Source organism: Eurosta solidaginis, chromosome 1, assembly GCF_040869045.1.
Source record: "Eurosta solidaginis isolate ZX-2024a chromosome 1, ASM4086904v1, whole genome shotgun sequence".
In the NCBI taxonomy this organism is placed as follows: domain Eukaryota; kingdom Metazoa; phylum Arthropoda; class Insecta; order Diptera; family Tephritidae; genus Eurosta; species Eurosta solidaginis.
Genome location: NC_090319.1, coordinates 99445250 through 99469091, shown reverse-complemented (window position 1 = coordinate 99469091; position 23842 = coordinate 99445250). Strand labels below are relative to the sequence as shown.

General features: G+C 36.7%; 1 protein-coding gene across 1 annotated transcript in view; it reads left to right on the top strand.

Annotated features, from left to right (window-relative positions):
* Nucleotides 1-22817, top strand: part of RhoGAP92B (Rho GTPase activating protein at 92B) — a 131065-nt gene extending 108248 nt beyond the window's left edge. The window contains exons 4-5 of the mRNA XM_067759321.1: nt 15418-16378; nt 17793-22817. Coding sequence (XP_067615422.1) covers nt 15418-16378; nt 17793-18907 — 2076 coding nt within the window. The 3' untranslated portion in view covers nt 18908-22817. The remainder of the gene's footprint in view (nt 1-15417; nt 16379-17792) is intronic.
* The last annotated feature ends 1025 nt before the right edge of the window (nt 22818-23842 follow it).

Below are 23842 nucleotides of genomic sequence, written 5' to 3'. Positions count from 1 at the left end.
TGTTTTAAATGAAATATGGCAGTCCGGTTACTTATATTTTTTGACAACTTCAAACCAATCACAGGTATGTTAACCATCAAGAGTATACGAAAGTATCAACCCTGAAAACGAAAATTTCAATGGAACTGAATGAAAATGTGATTGCAGTCAACAAATTTTGCAATCACTCGTGAGTGGGAGTGGTCTCGATGCACTCACAATCAAGCTGAATGCTTTTTTTCCAGTCATGCAATCACTAACGGAATTTTTGAATGGAAAACATTAAATCGCATTCAAACTTGGCTTATATATTTGAATTTCACCATTCATATTTATAAAATGAATCAGTATTGATTTATAACTGTATTGATTGAATCATTTTACAGCTCTGATCTGTAGTCGTAGCTGAGAAACCAACTAGTAAGTTCTGGAATGGAAAAGCCTAGAAGTATGCAGCTAGGAAATCAATGAGTATAAAAATGCGAGAACAGTAGAGGCGAGAATTCAGTTTCATTTGAGCTATCAATCAGTTTGGTTATTAAGCCAGCTAGTTGCAAAGTATAAGTGTTATTGTGAAGTACTTTAATAAAGGCCATTTTTCCATTATTCAATATTGGAGTTATTTATTCAACAGTTTAGTGATTCGAACTTAACAGAAGGGCAAATAAGAGGATTTGCAAGTAAATTCGTTACAATTGGTGTCAGAAGAGGAATTGTTGAATAAATTCCAGAGGACAACAAGGACATGGCAAAGTTCAGTGAATTGAAGATCCAGCAACTGAATAAGGAGTTGGAGAGCCGTGGATTGAATACAAGCGGCGTTAAACTCGAACTTCAGGCACGGCTACGAGAGGCAATGGAAGCAGAAGGAATTGATGTGGATGAGCGTGAATTCACATCAATAATTCAATCATTATATCTACACATATGTACATACAAGTTAACGCCACCATTCACCCATAGCACTTACCCGCCAAGTAAACAAATATAGCTTCATTGGACCACTTAGGCATATGATTCAAATATGTATTTGCTACACTGGCAATTAGTAACCACATATTTTAATTCTAAACAGGAAGAGCTAAAGTGGATAATATCTCAAATATCCTAAGCTCTGCATTTTTAATCTAAACAGAAAAAGCTAAAGTAAATAATAACTCAAATATTCAGTTGGCTATTTTTATTGATTTTTCAAGGGCAAGTCATTTCAAGGCTAAACCTATTTCATCGAATGATGAAATTGGTTTTAAGTAAACATTTAAGCTTCACATTGTTTAGAACTTAAGCACAATAAATAAGTTATAAATAAGAGAAGAACAATAAAGAATTTTTAGATTTGATTTGAACCACCAAGCAAGACGGTTGATTTTTTAATAACCTTTCGCGCTTCGTGTGAAAGTTAAGTGGCGATCCTGCCAGGAGAAATTTTTTAAAAAAATCTCCTAAAGGTAACAATAAAAGGAGACATAAATCTCTAGTTACCAAATCAAAATAAAAATGTTATGGTAACGCATTTTCGATGGAACAGCAGTAAGGAAGGCAGTCGGCATGATGTGGTGGTGCACATTGGCTAGTCATTGTCGGCTGGGGCGGGTCCTTGCCAACCTTACTGTTCCTGCGCCATAATCAGAAAAAAAGGTCATATCATGCCTTTAAAAAAACTGACAAAAGCGCAGAACTAATTCAAAACGCTCAAATGGACTAAAACAACATCCGGTCGAACCGGATGTCACGGACAGACCGTTAAAACATTCAAAATTTAAATTAAAAAAAAAATAACCGCAAAAAAAAATTACCGAACCGGACACGGCCGGTTACTAACGCTGAAAATCAAACTAAAAAAAAAACGGCTGAAAATTAAAATAAGAAATGGTCGTAGCGGATAGGGTTGCGCTAGTATTGTCATAGCCGGTATAGTCGTAGCTGATAAGGATGCGGCTAGTATTGTTGTAGCCGTTATGGTCGTAGCTGATAAGGATGCGGCTAGTATTGTTGTAGCCGTTATGGTCGTAGCTGATAAGGTTGCGGCTAATATTCTTGTCGGTGGTGCCCGTGATAATAGTGGGCGCCATTGGTGGTGGTTGGCGCTTTGGGTCGAGGTAACCGAGTGAACCGGGTGGGGATAAAGCTTCGTGCTACCCTTTACGAGCCGGAAGACTTGGCTCTTTGACGTTGATTGTATTACGCGGCAGCGTACTGCTGGCCCTGGAGGCAGAGGTGGTGTCGGACGCTTTTCCGCAGATGGTAGGGTTCTTCGTATACGTAGAGGAAGTGGTTTATCTCACTAGGTGTGACTGCGAACGCCGACCTACTTCAACTGGATCTTGTGTCCACGCAACACAACCGGTGCAAGGTTTATTACCACCCAAAATAGACGCGTGGAAACGAGATTTGTCGGAAAGAACGGTTTCGGTGCTTTGCGCTATCGACTCTTTCCTAGTTTCTAGACAATCACCTGCTTACGCGCACAGCCGGCGAGGATGTTTTGTGATTAGTTGAGTATCGTTGGGGATGCGAAGTGAGCAATAAGGTTACTAAAGCAGTATAGTTGAGTATCGTTGGGGATGCGAAGTGAGCAATAAGGTTACTAAAGCTGTATATTGGCGGAACTTGACGCCTTTGCTGCTGAAGTTATGCCCCTAGATGTTATATATCCAGTTTGTATAATTGTAGCGTCGCCAAAATTTCGCTCACGCAATTTTTCACCTTTTCTCTTTTTCTTCTTGCCGGAAACTCATGCCAATTTTCGCTAGTGATGGCCGGTCTGTTTTTTTCCTTGTTTTTCGATACTTTTTATCGCAACTTTCGCCCCATCACTAGGTGTGTTCGCGCGAATACGCTCCCAAGTGGATCGTAGACGTAGACCGTAGCAGCAGACCGTAACAAACCTGCTTCGCTTTGAAGACCTGACGATGAAGCGAACAGGAAACCGGATCCGCTGTGGGAAGCCACTGCCAGGGGCCTCCGATGCCAATCAACGTGGGGCACGACTCACCCCTGAGATAAGTCTCAAAGTCCTACTACGAAGCTAGCCGGGCAACATGGGTCCATCAAAAAAAAGGTTAAGTCAAGTTGGGAATTATTTCTGTTTCCTCGTTTAAAAGGGCTTTGCGGCAATTAGACATTTGTTATGGAGAACTCGTCAAAACTCCGAAAGATGATTTCTAGTGGTTATCGCCCCCCACAGAAAGGCAAAACAAAAAAAGGTGTAGACATTTTGATATGGAGAACTCGTCCAAACTCCGAAAGGCTAGTGGTTATCGCCCCCAAAGAAGGCCAAAAAAAGTATATTTGGGTAGACATTTTGATAAAGGAGAACTCGTCCAAACTCCGAAAGGCTAGTGGTTATCGCCCCCACAGAAGGCCAAAAAAAATATTTGGGTAGTCATTTTGATAAAGGAGAACTTGTCCAAACTCCGAAAGGCTAGTGGTCATCGCCCCCACAGAAGGCCAAAAAAAATTTGGATACTCAATGGGACGCTGACATCCCATTCCCCGAAGGCACTCGGGCTACAGAAAAAAAGAAAAAAAAAAACACAAACTCATTCATTCTTGTCCCTAGTGCTCCCAACCGCAACGCATAAGGGGGTCTTAAGGACCTACCTCTGGGACTGGTTGGGACCACTAGGGTCAATTTCCTACACACACAGGTTGGTCCCAACACACCCAGCCGCAACGCAGAGGCGGTCTCTGGGGACGCGCTAGTGGTACTGGCTGGGGGTGCTGAGGCCTCCCGTCCATTCACCCGGGACACCCCTCCTGCCTCCGCCGCTATGGGTGGAGCGGCTTCAAGGGCCGCTCCCCAGACTGGTGGGACAGGGAAGGGTGCCACTTTGAATCCCAGCTCAACCCGTCATAGTCCGGGTGGTATTCTACTTTACCACCTGGGGCGTGGGATGAGCTGGGGTTCTTTCACCACATATACACACACACTCACTCTAACAACACAAATTCGGCTAAAGAAAACTATAACAATTTAAACATTACAAAGAAAAATATAAGAATCCCAATTTAGCGGACAAAGTTATTCCTAGCCGACTACGGACAACATTCCGGCAACTAGAATCCCACTTACAAACAAAAAAAATAAAGTGCGTGCAGCACTGCCTCATCGGTGGAAACATAAAAAAAAAAATCCGGATAACTGACGTTAAGTCACATGGCTCCGTCAGCTACTGCCCCCGATGACCAGCCCGGATAACCTGATCCGTCCAACCATCCCACCGCAACGTAGGTGGCAGCTTCTGTGGCTGCTCACTCGGACTGGTGGGATGGTCAACTTCACAGGTTGACCCGACTGACCCTCGCGACCAGCGCCTCAGGTGCCACGTTGGGCGCCATCTGTTATGGTAAGGCATTTTCGATGAAACAGCAGTAAGGAAGGCGGTCGGCATGATGTGGTGGTGCACATTGGCTAGTCATTGTCGGCTGGGGCGGGTCCTTGCCAACCTTACTGTTCCTACGCCATAATCAGAAAAAAGTCATATCATGCCTTTAAAAAAACTGACAAAAGCGCAGAACTCATTCAAAACGCTCAAATGGACTAAAACAACATCCGGTCGAACCGGATGTCACGGACAGACCGTTAAAACATTCAAAATTTAAATTAAAAAAAAAAATAACCGCAAAAAAAATTACCGAACCGGACATGGCCGGTTACTAACGCTGAAAATCAAACTAAAAAAAAACGGGTGAAAATTAAAATAAGAAAAACAAAAAGGGCCGAATATATAGAGGGGCGCAGCGGGTGTTGTTGCGACGCCCGGTGCTATGCCCCCCCTCAAAATCCATGGCCACCGACGCACCTAAATTTCGGTGGCCCCTTACCTGGTAACCCTACGTGCCTTCTAAATAAATGGCGACGCCAGCATTCCCATATTATTTACAAGTTTATTCAAATTTCATTTTTACTAAAGTATGTATGCTATGAAAGAAATATTTAAAGCTATACCTATAATTATGTCACCTCCTTTTTTTTTGACAAGGGTTATAAGCGCTTGGTGCAAAAAAAAATTGTAAAAAAATGTGCTTATGAATTGTAGATAGATTACATACAAAGTAGAAATTTGGTTAAATGCCCTTTCTCTTTTCATTCACAAACCTATCTTAGGGCTGTACAGTTTGGATACAACTTCCGATAATTGGGGCCCCCTTAAAAAATTAATATGTTGTTGTAGTAGACTTATTTTGAGTTTAACAAAACATCAATTCGGTATAACACATAGTATAATGACAATAATATGTACTATGTACTAGGAAAATTGTTATAAACGCAACTAAGACTAAATTTGGGGTAAATCATACTCCTCGAAGAAATTGTTTCACATGTTCAAGTAAAACGTGAACTTTTAAATTCGCAGAAAAATTAACGAAATCATTTACATGTTCAAGTAAAACGTGAACTCTTAAATTCATAGAAAATTTAACGAAATCATTTACCTGTTCAGGTAGAACGTGAACTTTTAAATTTATGGTAAAATTAACGAAATCGTTTTACATGTTCAGGTAAAACGTGAACTTTTAAATTTATAGTAAAACTAACGACATCGTTTTACCTGTTCAGGCAAAAAGTGAACTTTTAAATTTAAAGTGAAATTAATGAAATCGTTTTACTTGTTCAGGTGAAACGTAAACTGTTTTGCATGTACCAGTCAGTGCTGGTATTGTTTTGTGTTTAGTTCAACTCAGTCAAAAAAAATAAAATTAAAATAATAAAATGAAAGAACAAAGAAAATAATTCAGATTTGAAAGGTTTCATGTATGTATATAATAATATTACTTTAATATGTATAAATTTATTTTTGACATATATTCATGTAGAATGAAGCAATTTAGGTTCCACTGCAAATTTTATGATTTGTAAGTTAAACTCGACAATGCATTCACTTCTTGAGTTGAGGTTGATAATGAAAAAAAAACAATAAAGTAGATGCCATATTAATTATTCACAATTTACACGGGCATGCTGCAGTTAGTAAGATGGCACTAAGCAATAAAAATTTGCATGTACTGTAACTTACATTATCACTAAATTTAACAGTTTACTGATAAAGATTATAGAAATAGTATATATATTTTTTTTTGTTGATAATGTAAGTTAATTTGCATTACTCGTTAATTGCATCCCTTAATATAAATTTAATGCGTTTTAACTGATAATGCAATTGAACTTGAACTACCAATAAAACTTTATTCCTTACAGAAACAATATCAATAGCTTTTGCTCATTCCAAAAACATATCCGCAACAATTGTATTAATTAAAAAGTAATACTAAAATTTTACTGTAACGCAAAGCAACTTTTAATACCTGAAACTTTTTTTGTTTCACGGGCAGTACAAATTGCCTACCTATGACCATTAAGATATGTTTTGTTTTTTTCCTTTTTTTTATGCTTCTAAGTTGATTAAACCTCCTTACTTCACTTTACGTTACGTCTACTTTTTTTTTTGCATGGTATAATACGTTAACTTTACTACAAGTGGATGCAGCTTGGTAAAGAACAAGGTTGAGACTACACATACGTATACTTAGTTCAGTATTGGAACGAACTCACCGCTTTAACCGCTGATAGTCGTTGTCGCAATTGGCCTGGCCGCAGGCCTATGTTCGCTGCCCTGTGGTTGTCATTGTAGCTGGTATATTGTAGCCCGTATGATCGTAGCTGATAAAGATGCGGCTAGTATTGTTGTAGCCGTTATGGTCGTAGCGGATAGGGTTGCGCTAGTATTGTCATAGCCGGTATAGTCGTAGCTGATAAGGATGCGGCTAGTATTGTTGTAGCCGTTATGGTCGTAGCTGATAAGGATGCGGCTAATATTCTTGTCGGTGGTGCCCGTGATAATAGTGGGCGCCGTTGGTGGTGGTTGGCGCTTTGGGTCGAGGTAACCGAGTGAACCGGGTGGCGATAAAGCTTCGTGCTACCCTTTACGAGCCGGAAGACTTGGCTCTTTGACGTTGATTGTATTACGCGGCAGCGTACTGCTGGTCCTGGAGGCAGAGGTGGTGTCGGACGCTTTTCCGCAGATGGTAGGGTTCTTCGTAAACGTAGAGGAAGTGGTTTATCTCACTAGGTGTGACTGCGAACGCCGACCTACTTCAACTGGATCTTGTGTCCACGCAACACAACCGGTGCAAGGTTTATTACCACCCAAAATAGACGCGTGGAAACGAGATTTGTCGGAAAGAACGGTTTCGGTGTTTTGCGCTATCGACTCTTTCCTAGTTTCTGGACAATCACCTGCTTACGCGCACAGCCGGCGAGGATGTTTTGTGATTAGTTGAGTATCGTTGGGCATGCGAAGTGAGCAATAAGGTTACTAAAGCAGTATAGTTGAGTATCGTTGGGGATGCGAAGTGAGCAATAAGGTTACTAAAGCAGTATATTGGCGGAACTTGACGCCTTTGCTGCTGAAGTAATGCCCCTAGATGTTATATATCCCGTTTGTATAATTGTAGCGTCGCCAAAATTTCGCTCACGCAATTTTTCACCTTTTCTCTTTTTCTTCTTGCCGGAAACTCATGGCAATTTTCGCTAGTGATGGCCGGTCCGTTTTTTCCTTGTTTTTCGATACTTTTTATCGCAACTTTCGCCCCATCACTAGGTGTGTTCGCGCGAATACGCTCCCAAGTGGATCGTAGCCGTAGACCGTAGCAGCAGACCGTAACAAAAACAAGTATCATATAAAATATGAGAAAAGTAAAACAAACCCAGGAGCAATTTTTTTAAAAAATCTCCTAAAGGTAACAATAAAAAGAGACATAAATCTCTAGTTACCAAATCAAAATAAAAACAAGTATCATATAAAATATGAGAAAAGCTAAACAAAATCAAGAGACTTTTTAACTCTTTAAGTTTCGATTACGAAACAAAGTGAAGCAAAACTGTGGGACAAAGTGAAAACGAACATCTAATCGGCACTAACAAAATAAAATAGGAGAGTAATAAAACAAATATCAAACAAAAGCCACGAAATTACAAGAGGGCATCAGTAACAGCAACAAGAACACCAGTAGCAGCAACAAAGGATCAAACGGATAGCGTAATAGAAGACAACTACAGTGAGTCGCTGTTTTTTTTATAAGTTACGTATTTACATTAAAACTAAGAATATTTTCATAAAATTTTAAAAACAAATTAAACATTTGTATGGGCAATAAACCGAGTCTGCCCCGTTACGAGGGACTTTACTATTGCAATTATTGTGGTAATAACCATAAAATAAAAAAGTGTCCGTATTTAAAGAATAACCAAAGACTTAAGAGAAAGCCATTTTATTAATTTGAATTAAATTAAGGAGGAAATTATTTTATTGTTTTGTTTGATAGAGAGTTTTTCTAAGATGTCAGTAAATGGAGATAATGAGGCAGTTATAGCCAGATTAAAAGCAGCTACCAATGCTTCTCTTAGATTGGAGGTCTCGGATTTGAAAAGACAAATCGAGAACCTTACAAGGACAGCAACAGTGACGGATTATAGGACAGAAGAAATAGATCCCCAGATTCATTGCGATGAATCTTTGGATGTCATAAAATCTTTACCGGAATTTAGTGGTAAACCAACCAAGTATGTTAGCTGGAGAGAGTCAGCTAACAATACAATGAGCTTGTACATTAGGGGTAGCCGTAAGTATTTCGCTGCCTTGACAATATTGAGGAACAAGGTAACGAATGAAGCAAATGATATACTTTCAAATCACGGGACAGTATTGAATTTTGATGCCATATTGGCCCGCCTTGATTTCGCGTATGCTGACAAGAGACCTGCTCATATTATTGAGCATGAGATGAGTATATTGCGTCAGGGCAATAACACTATCATTGAATATTATAATAAAGTGAATGAGAAGTTAACCTTACCTATAAATAAAACTATAATGACGTACGGATCAGAAAGTGCGGTGACCAAAGAATTAAATTCTAAAAATAGGCGCGATGCGTTACGAATATTTATTACGGGATTTTATTTATTTTTTTTTTAAATGGCAATTTGTCCCAGGTATTGTTTTCACTTTCGCCAAGTGATTTGCCAAATGCTCTTGCGAAAGCTCAAGAGCTTGAATCAAATAATATGCGAGTGAATTTCGCATTACAGTTTGGAAAAACACCAACTTTTTCGGACATAGTTAAGGGTAGGCAACAAAATAATTTTAACAACAATTTTAATGATAATTTACGATTTGCACAAAGCCAACCTCGAAGAAATAACTTTAGCAATAATTTACGGTTGGGGCAAAGCCAACCACAAATTGATTACAACCAAAGGACGGTTCAAGAGCATGATCAACCTCGACCGACACCTATGGATGTCGATCGGACTATCCAGATTCAAAACCGACCACAACAAATGCCAAATAATATTCAAAGCAATTATCGAAATAATTACTTTACAAATAATCAGAGCAATGTGGCTGATAAAAGACCACATGCTAGTGCACAGTTAAGTGTTCAACCACCAAACAAAGTACAACGAGTTAATAATATTGATGAGGACCATTTTTTAGATCAAAGCTAAGCTTGCCATATATCCTGCAATATGACAAAACTATATGTAAACATTTTAAAATTTTAATTGATACTGGAGCAACAAGTTGCTACATAAAAGCAGGAATTTATAACAATAAAAATGAGCTTGCCATATATAAAAGAGTAAAAACCATTAATGGTTATACCATAATAAAATATTACCACCTAATACATTTGTTTGGTATAAAACAGATGTTTTATGAGATCGATAATTTGGAATCGGATCTCTTAATTGGATTCAATTTTTTAAAGAAAATTAATGCGGTGGTGGATTTTGAAAACAAAAAATTAATAATAAATAATAATAGAGAAGAAACCTTAATTATTTCAGATATTGAATCTGAAATGGCAGACAGTGAAAATGCTGGCAACAATAATGCAGTTTTAAACCCCTTGGGACACAGTAGTCCTAAGGCTCCCGCCGAAGCATTTACCGGCAAAACCAAAAAAATTAAAGCAAAAAAATTTAAAGATACAAAGAAAACTGTTAAGAGTAAACATTTAAACCCCTTGGGATATACAAGTCCTAAGGCGCCCGCCGATGTAACTACCGGCAACAAAAGAAAAAAATATGAAAAGAAAAGTAAAAAATTTGAGAATTTAAACCCCTTGGGATACAAAAATCCTAAGGCTCCCGCCGAAGATTTTACCGGCAATATAGTATTAAAAAGAAGTATTAGAAGAAGTTAGCACAGCACATAGTGATTTGAATTTAAATTTGCCCTTTCGCACTGACATGAAAGCGGAAATACGAACAATTGAGGAAAGACCAGTTTGGTCAAAGCAAATACCCTTATCCTATGTCAGTGAACAAATTTGTTAATGAAGAAATTCAAAATTTGTTGCAAAACGGCATAATTAGGGAAAGTAAAAGTCCATATAACTCTCCAGTGTGGGTTGTTCCAAAAAAGGGCATGAATGAAGATGGATGTCCAAAATTAAGACTGGTAATTCATTTTAAAAAACTTAATGAAAAAACAGTGTCAGATAGATATCCAATGCCTAATCCGGAAGTAATACTTGCAAATTTGGAAATATCTAAATATTTTTCCACTATTGATTTGGAGTCTGGATTTCACCAGATATTGATGAATGAAAGTGACATAGATAAAACGGCATTCTCAGTGAATAACGGGAAATATGAATTTTTACGAATGCCGTTTGGGTTGAAAAATGCACCGAGTATTTTTCAGCGAGCTATGGATAATGTGTTGAGGGAATTTGTGGGAAAGTTTTGCCATGTCTATGTCGACGATGTCATAGTTTTTTCCAAGGATTTGGAGGATCACAAAAAACATTTGAGGTCGGTATTTGAAATACTTAAAAAAGCAAATATGAAAATATCTTCAGAAAAGTCAAAGTTTTACCAAGAAGAGGTAGACTTTTTGGGTTATGTAGTGGCAAAAGATATAATTAAGACAGATCCAAGAAAAATTTAAACGATACAAAACTACCCAACACCAAAACATTACGTCAGTTGAGAGGATTTTTGGGATTGACGGGTTATTATAGGAAATTTGTGGAAAACTACGCAGTAATAGCAAAACCATTAACCAAACATTTACAAGGCGAAAATGGAAGAATTTCGCAGCATTTGTCAAAAAAGAAAATTATTAGCCTTGATGAAGAGGGCATCGCTGCTTGTGAAAAATTAAAAAAATTATTATCTCAACATATAGAATTGACACAGTCTGATTATAATAAAAAATTTGTGTTGACCACTGATGCTTCGAATGTGGCTTTAGGGGCCGTATTGTCACAGGAAGGAAACCCCATTGTGTTTATTTCAAAGACATTGAACTCTACAGAATTGAATTATGCTACTAATGAGAAGGAATTGCTTGCTATAGTGGGCATTAAAAGCTTTACGTAATTATCTTTATGGAGTGAATGATTTGGAAATTCATACCGATCATCAGCCATTGTCGTTTGCAATTTCCGAAAAAGATCCAAACATTAAAATCAAGAGATGGAGAGCGTTTATTGAGGAATATTCGCCAAAGATTGTTTATAAACCAGGGGCTACAAATGTCGTTGCAGACGCATTATCAAGACAGATTTTAAATAATTTATCTACTTCAGAAGAATCAGGTAATTCGGGTGATTCATTAACAGGTACCCAACATTCCGCAGAGAGTAGTGATGAATATCAAATTCATGCAACAAAAAAACCATTAAACCATTTTAAACAGCAAATTTTAATTGATAAAGGGGCAAGAATTACAACGTTGGAAACCATTTCCTCATTTGGTAACAAGCGTTTTTTGATCGAATACGACTTACCGGAAAATATAACTCCAGTTTTGACGGAATATTTAAATCCAAAAATAGTAACAGGAATATTTTGCACACTTGAGGTGCTTTATGAGATTAAACATGTTTTAAGGAAGGCATACCCTACGATGAAATTTCTATATTCGAAGTCATTTCCGAATGATATAACCAATAGAGAGGATCAAGGAATAATTATTGAACAAACTCATAATAGGGCACATAGGAATTATAGAGAAAATGTAGCTCAAATTAGACAGCAATACTATTGGCCGTTAATGATAAAACAATTTAAGCAATATGTAAAAAATTGTAATATATGTAATAATAATAAATATGAAAGACACCCAAAACATATTCCGATAGGTGAGGCACCCATTCCAGAAAAAGAAGGGGAACAACTCCATGTTGATATTTTTTTTGCGCAGAAATGAAAATTTCTGACATGTGTGGATTCTTATTCTAAGTATCTGGTGGTGAAATACATTGAAGATAAGGTAAAATTAGAAGATAAGGTTTTAGAACTTCTACAGACATTCCCAGATGTTGGAAGTATAGTTTTAGATAATGAACCAGGTTTGAGTACGATACAATTCAAATTCCTAATGGAAAGGTTAAATATACAAATTTATTACTGTACGCCACGCCACAGTACTAGCAATGGCCAAATAGAGAGAGTTCATTCAACACTCATAGAAATTTCCCGTTGTTTGAAACAGGAGCACAGCCTAATAAGTGATTTCGAATCAATTATGAGGGCGGTACAGCAGTATAATAAAACAATACATTCGGTAACAGGTAAACAACCTTGTAATATTTTATTCAATAAAGAAACTCACGCTAATATAAGGGATAAACTAAAATCGGCGCAGGAAAATATGCTAAAGCATCATAATAAAAAAAGGCTTCAGAAAAGTTATCACAGGGGTGAGGTTATATATGAAAAAATATATGGAGAAAGAAATAAATTAAAACCGAGGTACAAAAAGCAGGTAGTAGTAGAAGATTTGGGGAATAAAGTTAAAATACAGAATAGAAACAGAATAATTCATAAGGATAATATTAAAGTTTAAATACGTTATTTTATAGGGATGAAGAAACTCATACAAATCTCATTGACATTTTTGAATCTCACTATTGTCGCGTCGGACATAATTGATTACACCAGAGAAAATTATATATTGGTGGAGGAGGAAGATGCAGCAATTTTTGGAAGTTATGGAACAATATATCACTTAACAAATTTATCATTGTTTCATGACGTTGTGGAAAAATATGAATCTGACGAGAAATTAATTGATGATTTGGGAATGGACTTTGAAATACAAATGATAAAAACATTATTAAACTAATTAAAAATTAATAATAATAGACAAAAAAGGGGGATTAATGAGTTGGGAACAGTGTGGAAGTGGATTACAGGTACACCTGACCATAACGATTTTATGTAAATAACAAATAAAGTAAATGAGTTAATAGATAATAAAATAAACAATTTACAACCAATTCTCAAATATTTAAAACAATAACGGAATTAACACAAATAGTAAAACAACTACAAGGTAGCTCTAATGAAGTGGCTTTTTTATGAAAAAGAAACAAACTTATAATCACTGAACTTGAAAACACAATACAGACTATTACATTGTCAAAAGCAGGAATTTTGAACCCTTTAATTTTAGATATGTCGGAAATTCAAGAAATAATAAGTAAAGAGCAGATTAATGTAACGATAACAGACGTCATAGATGTTGCAGAATTTAAGATCGCACAAAGTAATAATTTAATAGTTGTTTATATTAAATATGCAAAAGTAAATAAGATGTGTAAATTATATAAAACAATAGCTATAGCACAAAATGATGGAAAATGGCTCATTGAAAATGAAATAATAAAATGTCACAATGAATTTTATTCCGTTAAATTTTGTAAAAGAGAATTAAATAATGCTTTTTGTATGATAGGAAAAAATGTCACATGCTTATCAAATTTGTTGAATAATAAGCAAGCAAACTGTACAAAATTAAATGAAGCAAATGAACCCATAAGAATAGTAAAAGATGGAGCTATAATAATTGCAGGAGAACATAAAGTTAATAATCATACGCTACAGGGCGTTTATTTGATAACCTTTCAAGATTTGGTTATGATAGATAATGTAAGATATGAAAATCCATCAGGAAAAATTTTAAAATACCTAAAAGATGGACAATTTAAACCATATTTTGTGAAACAGTATGTTGAAACAAAAAATATAGATCTAAGATTGAACAATTTTAATGTACTAACGCCACTTAAGCAAGAAATAAAAAAGAATCCCGTTTGGTGGTCATTTACTACTCTTTTGTTCATTAGTGTAATTATATATTAAGTTAATTTTAAAATTAAGTTGAAAAATTCTAAAGAACAGGAAAAAATGTTGATGAAATTGTCAAATCAAATAAATCACCTTACAACTATATATTCGAAGACGGGACGCTTCGATTTAGAAGCGGGGGAGTTAACGCCACCATTCACCCATAACACTTACCCGCCAAGTAAACAAATATAGCTTCATTGAACCACTTAGGCATATGATTCAAATATGTCTTTGCTACACTGGCAATTAGTAACCACATATTTTAATTCTAAACAGGAAGAGCTAAAGTGGATAATATCTAAAATATCCTAAGCTCTGCATTTTTAATCTAAACAGAAAAAGCTAAAGTAAATAATAACTCAAATATTCAGTTGGCTATTTTTATTGATTTTTCAAGGGCAAGCCATTTCAAGGCTAAACCTATTTCATCGAATGATGAAATTGGTTTTAAATAAACATTTAAGCTTCACATTGTTTAGAACTTAAGCACAAAGCAATTGTATGTAGTGGTAAGTAAATAAGTTATAAATAAGAGAAGATCAATAAAGAATTTTTAGATTTGATTTGAACCACCAAGCAAGACGGTTGATTTTTTAAAAACCTTTCGCGCTTCGTGTGAAAGTTAAGTTACACGCAGCGGAGATGAGATACCCAAACACATGCAGACATCTTATTGAGATGCTCCTAAATGTAGGCAATTATAATTGTGGAAGTGTCGCCCACACATACAAGCGCATGGGGTGTGAGAGAAGCTATACAAATTATACATCTGTAGTCGTAGCTGAGAAATTAACTAGTAAGTTCTGGAATGGAAAAGCCTAGAAGTATGCAGCTAGGAAATCAAAGAGTATAAAAATGCGAGAACAGTAGAGGCGAGAATTCAGTTTCATTTCAGCTATCAATCAGTTTGGTTATTAAGCCAGCTAGTTGCAAAGTATAAGTGTTATTGTGAAGTACTTTAATAAAGGCCATTTTTCCATTATTCAATATTGGAGTTATTTATTCAACAGTTTAGTGATTCGAACTTAGCAGAAGGGCAAATAAGAGGATTTGCAAGTAAATTCGTTACAATATTGTTGAAATGCTTTTAAATTTCAAGGTAACCTCTGTAGTAATTGTATCCTTTTACTAAGTGATTTATTCGCATCTGAACAGTTCGATGTACGACTAGGTCTTAGTGAAATTACAATTAACTGTTTGTTCTCAATTTCCAACATCAATTATTCACCTGTTAATGAATTGTAAAGTGATTTAAAACTTTCCTTATATTTTCTTTACATTAGGCCGCTATACGATTGGATGAAGCACCAGCGAAAATTAACCACATCAAAGATCAACAAGAGCAATGTGAAGCTAAGCTGGAGAAGGAGCGCGATTCTTTAGCGGCCCTCATGTTTGAGCTAATCACCAAAGAAGATGTCATCGTACAGAGCGTACGGGATTATGTACTATACATGCGTAATTATCATGAACGAGCGTTACAAAAAGTCAATAGTTCACTCGCCTCCATACAAGATATTATACAATCGACAACTAAATCACGTTTTGGTACCTCATTAACGGAACATCTAGAATCAACGAATCGTCAAATTTCTTACATTTTAGAGCTTTGCATTTGTTGTTTGGTCGAGAATGGTCTCTATGAAGAGGGTTTATTGCGTGTGGGCTGTGCAAGCACTAAGTTGCGTCGTATGAAGCATGCCTTAGAAGCGCAATATGTCAAGACCCCGCTGCCGGTAGAATATCAGGATCCGCATGTAATAGGTTCTATACTTAAGTTGTATTTGCGTGAGTTACCCGAACCTATACTCACTTATAAATACTACAAAGACTTTATTTATGCGGCGGAATGCGGCAGTGAAGAGGAGCGCAAGTTGGCCATTAAAGCGACGTTAGCGAAATTACCTGCATCAAATTATGCGAATTTGCGCTATTTAACGCGGTTCCTTTGGCTTGTTACACAAAATGTAGAGCAAAATAAAATGAGTTCGCAAAATGTAGCGATTGTTATGTCACCAAATATGTTATGGCCACGTATGGATAAAAGCAATCCGGCAGACTATTTGGGACAAGTAAATAGTTCATCGGCTGTGAATGTGATTGTGGAGTTGTTAATAAGTCAGTGGGATTATTTCTTTGAAGGAGAAGTTTACTTCTTTGTGACATTAACGCGCAACAAACTCTTTGTAGAAGGTAAAAAATCTGGTGGCTCATCGAATGAACATTTGGATCGGAATGATGCGGGTGAGTCAAAATGTGAAACTAGAGCGGTGAATTTATATAACGTGCGTGAATTTAGGTAGATATTCTAAGTAGTGTATCTTGAAGTAATCTTGCGTCATCGCATGTCGACTTTAGTGGATATTTTCTGTCTCTTTAAATTTGACTAAAGTTAACGGAAAAACGTTCCTATATACATATTTATATTGCGGTGAAATTTTCTGTTCTTAACTGGCCCTTAGAGGCCAACCTACTTATCCTTAAAATCCAACCTACTTATCAGGGAGAGGACCATGGGTTTCTGTATTAAGCAGAGCCTCCATCTGTCTAGGTGGACCCACCGTTTTGCCTATTCTGAGAACCCTCCAATTTGATCAATGCAATACCACATTCGCTCTAGGATCCTCTTTGGCTCCGAATGTTCAAGAGGTAGCCACACACAAGCAGTCACGCGACGTAGGGAGCTCAATCCGATCCACGACCTCGAGTGTTGCTGCCTGTCAAACCCTCTCAACCACAATAAATATTCTTCTTAAATTTTGCCTCACCGCCGTATAACAAAGGCAATCCGCCAAACGAAGATTTACGGATGTCTTTTTGAGGCACGTCGTGGAATTGATGTCGCCAATCACGATTTTGATCTCTTAGGGGTATATATATGGTAGCGAAAAGGCGGATGAGCTGGCAAGTTAGAGTGCTATTCTTGACGATGGCCTTTTAAGAATGGGTGAGATAAAAGGGAGGCAGAAATTGCACATGATCAACCACGCAGAATAGTCGTGGAAACAAGCACAGAGTTGCAATGTGAAAATGATCATGTTTTAATCCTATGAGGGCAGCAAATGGAATTTTGAGTTGCAGGATGAAACGGTTTAGCGTATATTGTGTTCGTGTGTTGCTAGTCCTAATAAGGTACCAGAAGTGACAGCATTTTTAAATCTAGAAACAGCATATATTGCAGTATTTTGCGAAGTGGATAGAGTTATTTTGTATCATATGTACTGGTCCTCGATAAAAAAATTAGTCAACGGAGAAAGTCTAGTCTTCATACGTTGGTTGAATTAAGTGTCATCCTATTTCGGCTGGCTGCATGAACAAGCCATACTTAAACAATTGTTTCAAGAATTCCATATTTGATTTTTTTTAAAGCAGTATACTGGAATCTTATTGAAAGGCTCCCGATCTCAGTAACGGCAAAGACAATCCCATATATTTTTGGAGAGTAATTTCAGTGTGATCCGGCTGTCATTCGGCCGATGATATTGAAGTCTCCACATGCTAAAACTCTTTCAAAAGCGATTGCTACATTTCGCTCGGAAAAACAAGAAATATGGTACTTCTCTTGTATAAAATTCTAAATAGATACCAATTACCGTTCTAAGTAACCCCAATATAAATTAAGTCAGTGCTTATTTTAATTAAAATTTTTATCCTGCAGATTCTCTTGAGAGTCCACGCTATGGGACTATACGTCGTCAAAAAGCATACGCTGCTCCCTCACCACCCAGCACCACCAAATCAATTGAGAAGATGCCCAACAACAATGAGTTACAACGAAATGGTGTGAAGGAACTTTTCCCTAATAAAACAGCAGCAGCAGCAACGGTAGCAACAACAACTACTACTGTTGCTAATTCAACGATAAGAAGTAAAAACAATAACCACAACAACAATGGCACTAGTAGTAATAATATTCATACAGAAAAGCCTGAAAAGCCGCCGTTGCCAAAATTACCACATTTTCAACAAACCACGCAACAACCACTCACAATACAATCATCATCACAACAAATAACGCCACAACCAGAACCACCACAATCAGCAAAACCAGTGCCCATGACACGTACACAATTTTTCGGTTTAGATAATTTACCATCACCTGTGGCGGATCGAAAGAGTACTGAGAGTATAGGCGCGATGGTGTACAAGCCAGATTTGCCACAAAAACCAAAGATACCAAAACGGGCAATGGTGCTAAGCCTCAGTGGCGGCAATGGCAGCGGCAAAAGTGATGATGAAACAACTCCAATACAAACGCAAAACTCTGAAACGGGCAATGCTAGTGTGGCAGGTGCTAATGGTGTGATAAGTAGCGGTGGAGGTGCTGGCATAGTTTCACGCACCACCGAGAAATTTATTGAAAAGTTACGCAGCGAAAATTGTGATAATATAACAACAGCAAATGTGACAACACGCGAAAATCAAAACAGTCAACGGCTACTCAATTCGGAACAGAATGCGAATATAAATAGCGCAGGTGGCAGCAACAGTAACAGAAGTAGCGTTTACAGTATTGGTGGAGGTGGTCACTCCCGTTCGAATTCGAATACGAATGCCAATATTTGTGTTCCACAACAGTCAGAATCGACAACGATAGCGCCAGCGATTACAACAGCAGCAGTAGCGACAACAACGTCAGCGCAAACACAAACACCAGCGCCGATAACACGCATCACACCCACAACGCCCGTTTCACCTCATATGATGGTTATGAAACGACCAACGGTGCCAGCGCCACCACCGCCTACGATAATTAAAAAACAATCAGATTAAGGAGGCCGCGATGAGTGTTGAGGTGCTGCTGCTGGCTTTTATTTGTATTTATAAAATTGTATTTATCAATGAATTATAAGCATACATATGTATGTAGATATATTGCAATGTATATCATGATATGCCTATACATACATACATATACTGAAATTTGTAGACACACTTGCACACACAAAATATGCGCTTTTACCAATCCAAACTGTTATAAAACAAACTTTGCTTTAACAGGTAGGAAAGCAATAATTTTTACTTAAAACAACAAAAATTCAATATAAAAGTTTTTAACTTTTTGAAGAAAGTAAATTTGTTATTCAAAATTATTCTTTGCCAAGATACATATGTATATATGTTACCTATTTTGCATATATAAATTTATTATAATAAGTATCCAAGTATACAGAGAAAAGTTTTTATCCAATTCGAATTACGCTAAATTATATAAAAAGCTGTGAGCTTTCAGATAATGCTTAATTACTTTTTGTTATTATCCCAAACTATAATTTCCAAATTTTTTGCAAAATATTAAAATATTTATTGCAATATACTAGTTTAAGCTGTTGATTTTTATAAACTGCAAAATTGTTTCTGATTATTTTATTTTAAATGCATGACGTGTTGATTGCTTGTATAATATTTTAAGATTGTTTTAAATTGTTAATTTTTTGGCTAAATTCTAACTCAAACTCCCAAAATTAATATTAAAAGTTTACTTAAAAAACACAACTCATTGGTATAAAATTTAAAAGCATTATAAGTTGGCTGCCTCAAGGCAATTTTCTTTCGAACAAGATATTAGTTATGAAAGTTTAAACGAAATATTTCTTGATTTAAATTTTTTAAATTAAATTATTCGCAACAAAAGTAATGCAAACGGTTGGAAGCAAACCTCAGCAACAATAATGTACTGAAACCAACAAAAAGCACAAGAAGTAATTTAACATTAACACAAACAACAATATCAATGTTAGGGGCCAGCGGGTTAGGGGGTCAGAATATACCCGGGGTAGGTATGCCTGTCGTAAAAGGCGACTAAAATACCAGATTCAAGCGGCTGTGTAGCGCAACCCTTCAGGTTGCCAGCGCAATATACAGCTTCTCCAAACCCAATTTTCAAACCCCACCTATCCGCGGCGAATCCTGTTTCACTAACAGACGAGACTTTGGCGACCCCAAGCTCCTCATGGAACTTGGGGGTGGGGAGGGAGGGATGGCCTGAAGGTTTAATGTGGCCATATAAATCGTTCCCGAGATGGTCGGCCTAGCACCTTAATGGTGCTGTGCTCCCGGAGCGTACCGGATCTGTATCCGGCAAAGGACCATCACATCGATAACACTCCCCAAAGCCTTCGGGGAGCAACCTTATCGCTACAACAACAACAAAAACAATAGCAATGAAAATTTCCTAATGAGGAGGACAAGCTTTTTTGTCCAACACGATCAAAAGTTATAGCCGAGTGTCGCCACAGTAGTCACCTTACCCATTTTCGTTAACATCGGCACACAAAAGAACTAAAGATAGTTTAAAAAAACTGAAAACCACGCTTTTAAATAATATCAAACTAAAAAGTTAACGGATGCTCGATATACGAAAAATATGGCACAAAGCGCCCACGCTTTTTCTTTACAATAATACTAGTATTTTTCGTTCATTATTACTTTAAACTTAGTTTGAAAATTATTTTTAACGTTTTAGTTCGATATTATTTAAAGGCGTGTGTTTTAGTTTTTTTAAACTATCTTTATTTTTCACTTCTTAGTTCCATATACTATAAAAGCGCGTTTTTAGTTTTTTTTTTAACTATACCTATTTGACTTACTTTGTTTTGTTGATTTTCCGACAGGGTGGATAAATGATGTATATTGGAACGATTTTCCGTCATCCCTTGTCAAATTTGGTTTCGAGACAAATCGGTTTCGGCGTTGTGCCATCATCAGTTGTCTCGAAACCAAATTTGACAAGGGATAACGGAAAATCGTTCCAATATACATCATCTATACCTATTTTTTTGTAACTCTCCTTTGCGCGCCTAGCCTAGAGAGTTGCAAACAAACATACATACAAGTGAAGCTAAGCTAAGCGTGTTAACCTGTGGTCTGTACATTTGACCCATGTGGGCATATGTATTTCGAAGTGCTGAATCTGAATTTGTGGTACGTTTAGCTCAAACACTAATAGAATTTTCTCAATTACGCCGCTTTCGTGGCTTATGGCCTAGCTGTTGAGACTGCATTGGTCCGTTTATTGGCACAATAGCGTATCACAATTTAGCAGTTCCGTCTCTACTTCTTAAAATAACAATCGTCTCCCAGTAGCCTAATTATTTGGTAAAAAAACTATTTCTCTGCAGTATCTAGTACATAACCAGATAACCTGATAAGCAATTCTAAGGAAATATGTATTATAAATCTTAATAATTATAATTACCTCGACGAAAAAAAAGCTCAGGTATAAAAGATAAATAAACCCAATGGATGTTTGTAAATCCACTGCTGATTGGAATATCAGCTATCTCGACTACTGTTTCAAAACCGCACTATCTGAAAAAAAAAAAACTGAAACGCCCTCTTTCAAAACATTTTTAAAAATCGCCCAATCTCAGAATTCTGTCGAAGAACGGTCTATCTCAGACTTTGTTTCAAAAACGCCCTATTTGAGTTTAAATTCAATATAAATACATATGTTGACATTAGTTAGGATGTTAATGAAAAAAGTTCTAAGTTAAGGCGTTTTTCCAACAATGTCTGAAATAGGGCGTTAATGAAAAGTTTTCTGAGATAGGGCTTTTCGACACGGCAACCATGTTAGTGTGATATTCCACTCAGCAGTCGAAATTTTGAAGAGCGTAAGTTTTATTGCGCTAAGAGAAAGCTTTCACTGTTAAAAATAATAACCGCACGCTAAAATGATATAACTTTGTAAAAGTTATACTACTTTTCCACCAAATCCAAACTCCGTATATGCCAGTTTTGACCGACTGCTTAAACATGTCCAGAAATTTCGGGAGGGATACGGAAAACGCGTTTTGACCTCGTTATGTATAATCCGAAAGCGAACAACAAAAATGTTGTATCTATTAAAATACATTTTGCATAAAACAGTTGGCTAGCTCCGTGTTTGTGTTTGGTAGAAACTTACTAAGATATACGTATGTATGTATGAAAATAGCAAAATAGAGACAGTGGCAGGTGAAAAGCAGCACCCTAGATTTCAAAATGGCATTATTTTGTAAACTTTGATTATTTATTTACTTTTTACTTGTTGTATTTGAAGGGCAGCTCTGTCTGTTATAAAAGACATAAAAATACTAATTCCAAATTTAAATAAAAAATGGTAAATAACCATATTAGTCAAACAACGCCATTTTGAATTTTGTTGCCACTTTTACATCCACCACTTTTGCATATAAACAAACGCACAAAATGAAAAAAAGTTATGAATTAAAATTTAAACAATATAAATCAAAACAAGGCAAGTATAAAATAAATTATTTATAGAAGGCAGTTGTTTAGAGTAAAAAAAAAACCACGAACCTATCAAGCATGACATATTTTGTGTGTGTGTTGGCGCATGTTGCTTTTTAAACTGCTAAAATAAATTTATAGCGCATATCATCTATATATTTGCTATATTCTTAAAATGATTTATATATTTGTTTAGGCTCAAAAAAAAAAAAAAATTATGAATTTTGCCAAAAAGCAAATTAGAAACTCAGAAAAAACATATATAATGGAAATATACTTTAAAGTTCATAGTTCGATTGCATTTGTTATTGCATTAGAAAAACACAAAAATTATTTAGAAATGAAAATATGATTAAAATTAAGGTAAAATAAATTATAGCTACTAAAGGAAAATTTTATGTTGGTATGTTCAATGATAATGAGGAAAAATATAATTCTATTATGTGGTAGTTGAAAAATATTTGCTTTAATGTAATGTCTTCAACAATTTTTTATTGTTATGCACGTATGTCATTTCGTAAACGCCCTGTCATCGCAAGCTTTTGAAAAACAACCTATATCAAAATATTTCAAAATTCGGAGGAGTACTCTAGCAAATTTTATTTCAAAAACGCCCTATCTTAGCATAGGGTAGGTTAGGTTGAACTGTCCTGCCCGCGAGGACCTCACATATACCGAATGAGTCCGTAGGTTTAACGGACGTTTTTTTTTTAAATGAGCAGTCTCAAAAACCCTATCAAAAACCAGTACCTACTTATGTTATAAAATAACTCCGTCCTCTTGGCAAATACTAGAAGCTTTCAGGGACCAATGTCACTTGCTGCTTCTAGATCTGACAGCTGTATCACTCCTAAAAGCTGGAGTCTTAGCTTGGCAAGCGCGGGGCACGAGCACCAAACGTGCTCGATCGTTTCCTCTTCCGACCCGCAATTCTTACATCTGCTATCACTAACCAAGCCTTATTTAAAGTCAAGTGACGCAACTGCCTGTGTCCAGTCAGAATACCCGTCATGAGTCTACAGTCCCCTCTTTTTAATGATAGAAGTAACTTTGTTGGTCAAAGGTTGTAAGACCTGCTCATGTTGTTGCCTTGTAGCGATAAGGACACTCCCCGAAGGCCTTGGGGAGTGTTATCTATTTTGATGGTCCTTTGCCGAATGCAGATCCGGTACGTTCCGGTAACAAGCACCACTAAGGTACTAGCCCGACCATCTCGGGAACAATTTGTTATGACCACATGAAACCTTCTAGGCCATACCGCCCTCCCACCCACTAGATCCATAAGAAACTTGGGGTCGCCAGAGCCTCGGATGTTAAGAAACAGGATTCCCATGGGTAGGTGAGGTTGACAATTGGGTTAGAGAAGCAATATATTGCGCTGGCAACCCCTTGAAAGGATTGAGCTACATAACCCCTTGAATTAATTTGGTATTTTAGTCGCCTCTTACGATAGGAATACCTACCGCGGGTATA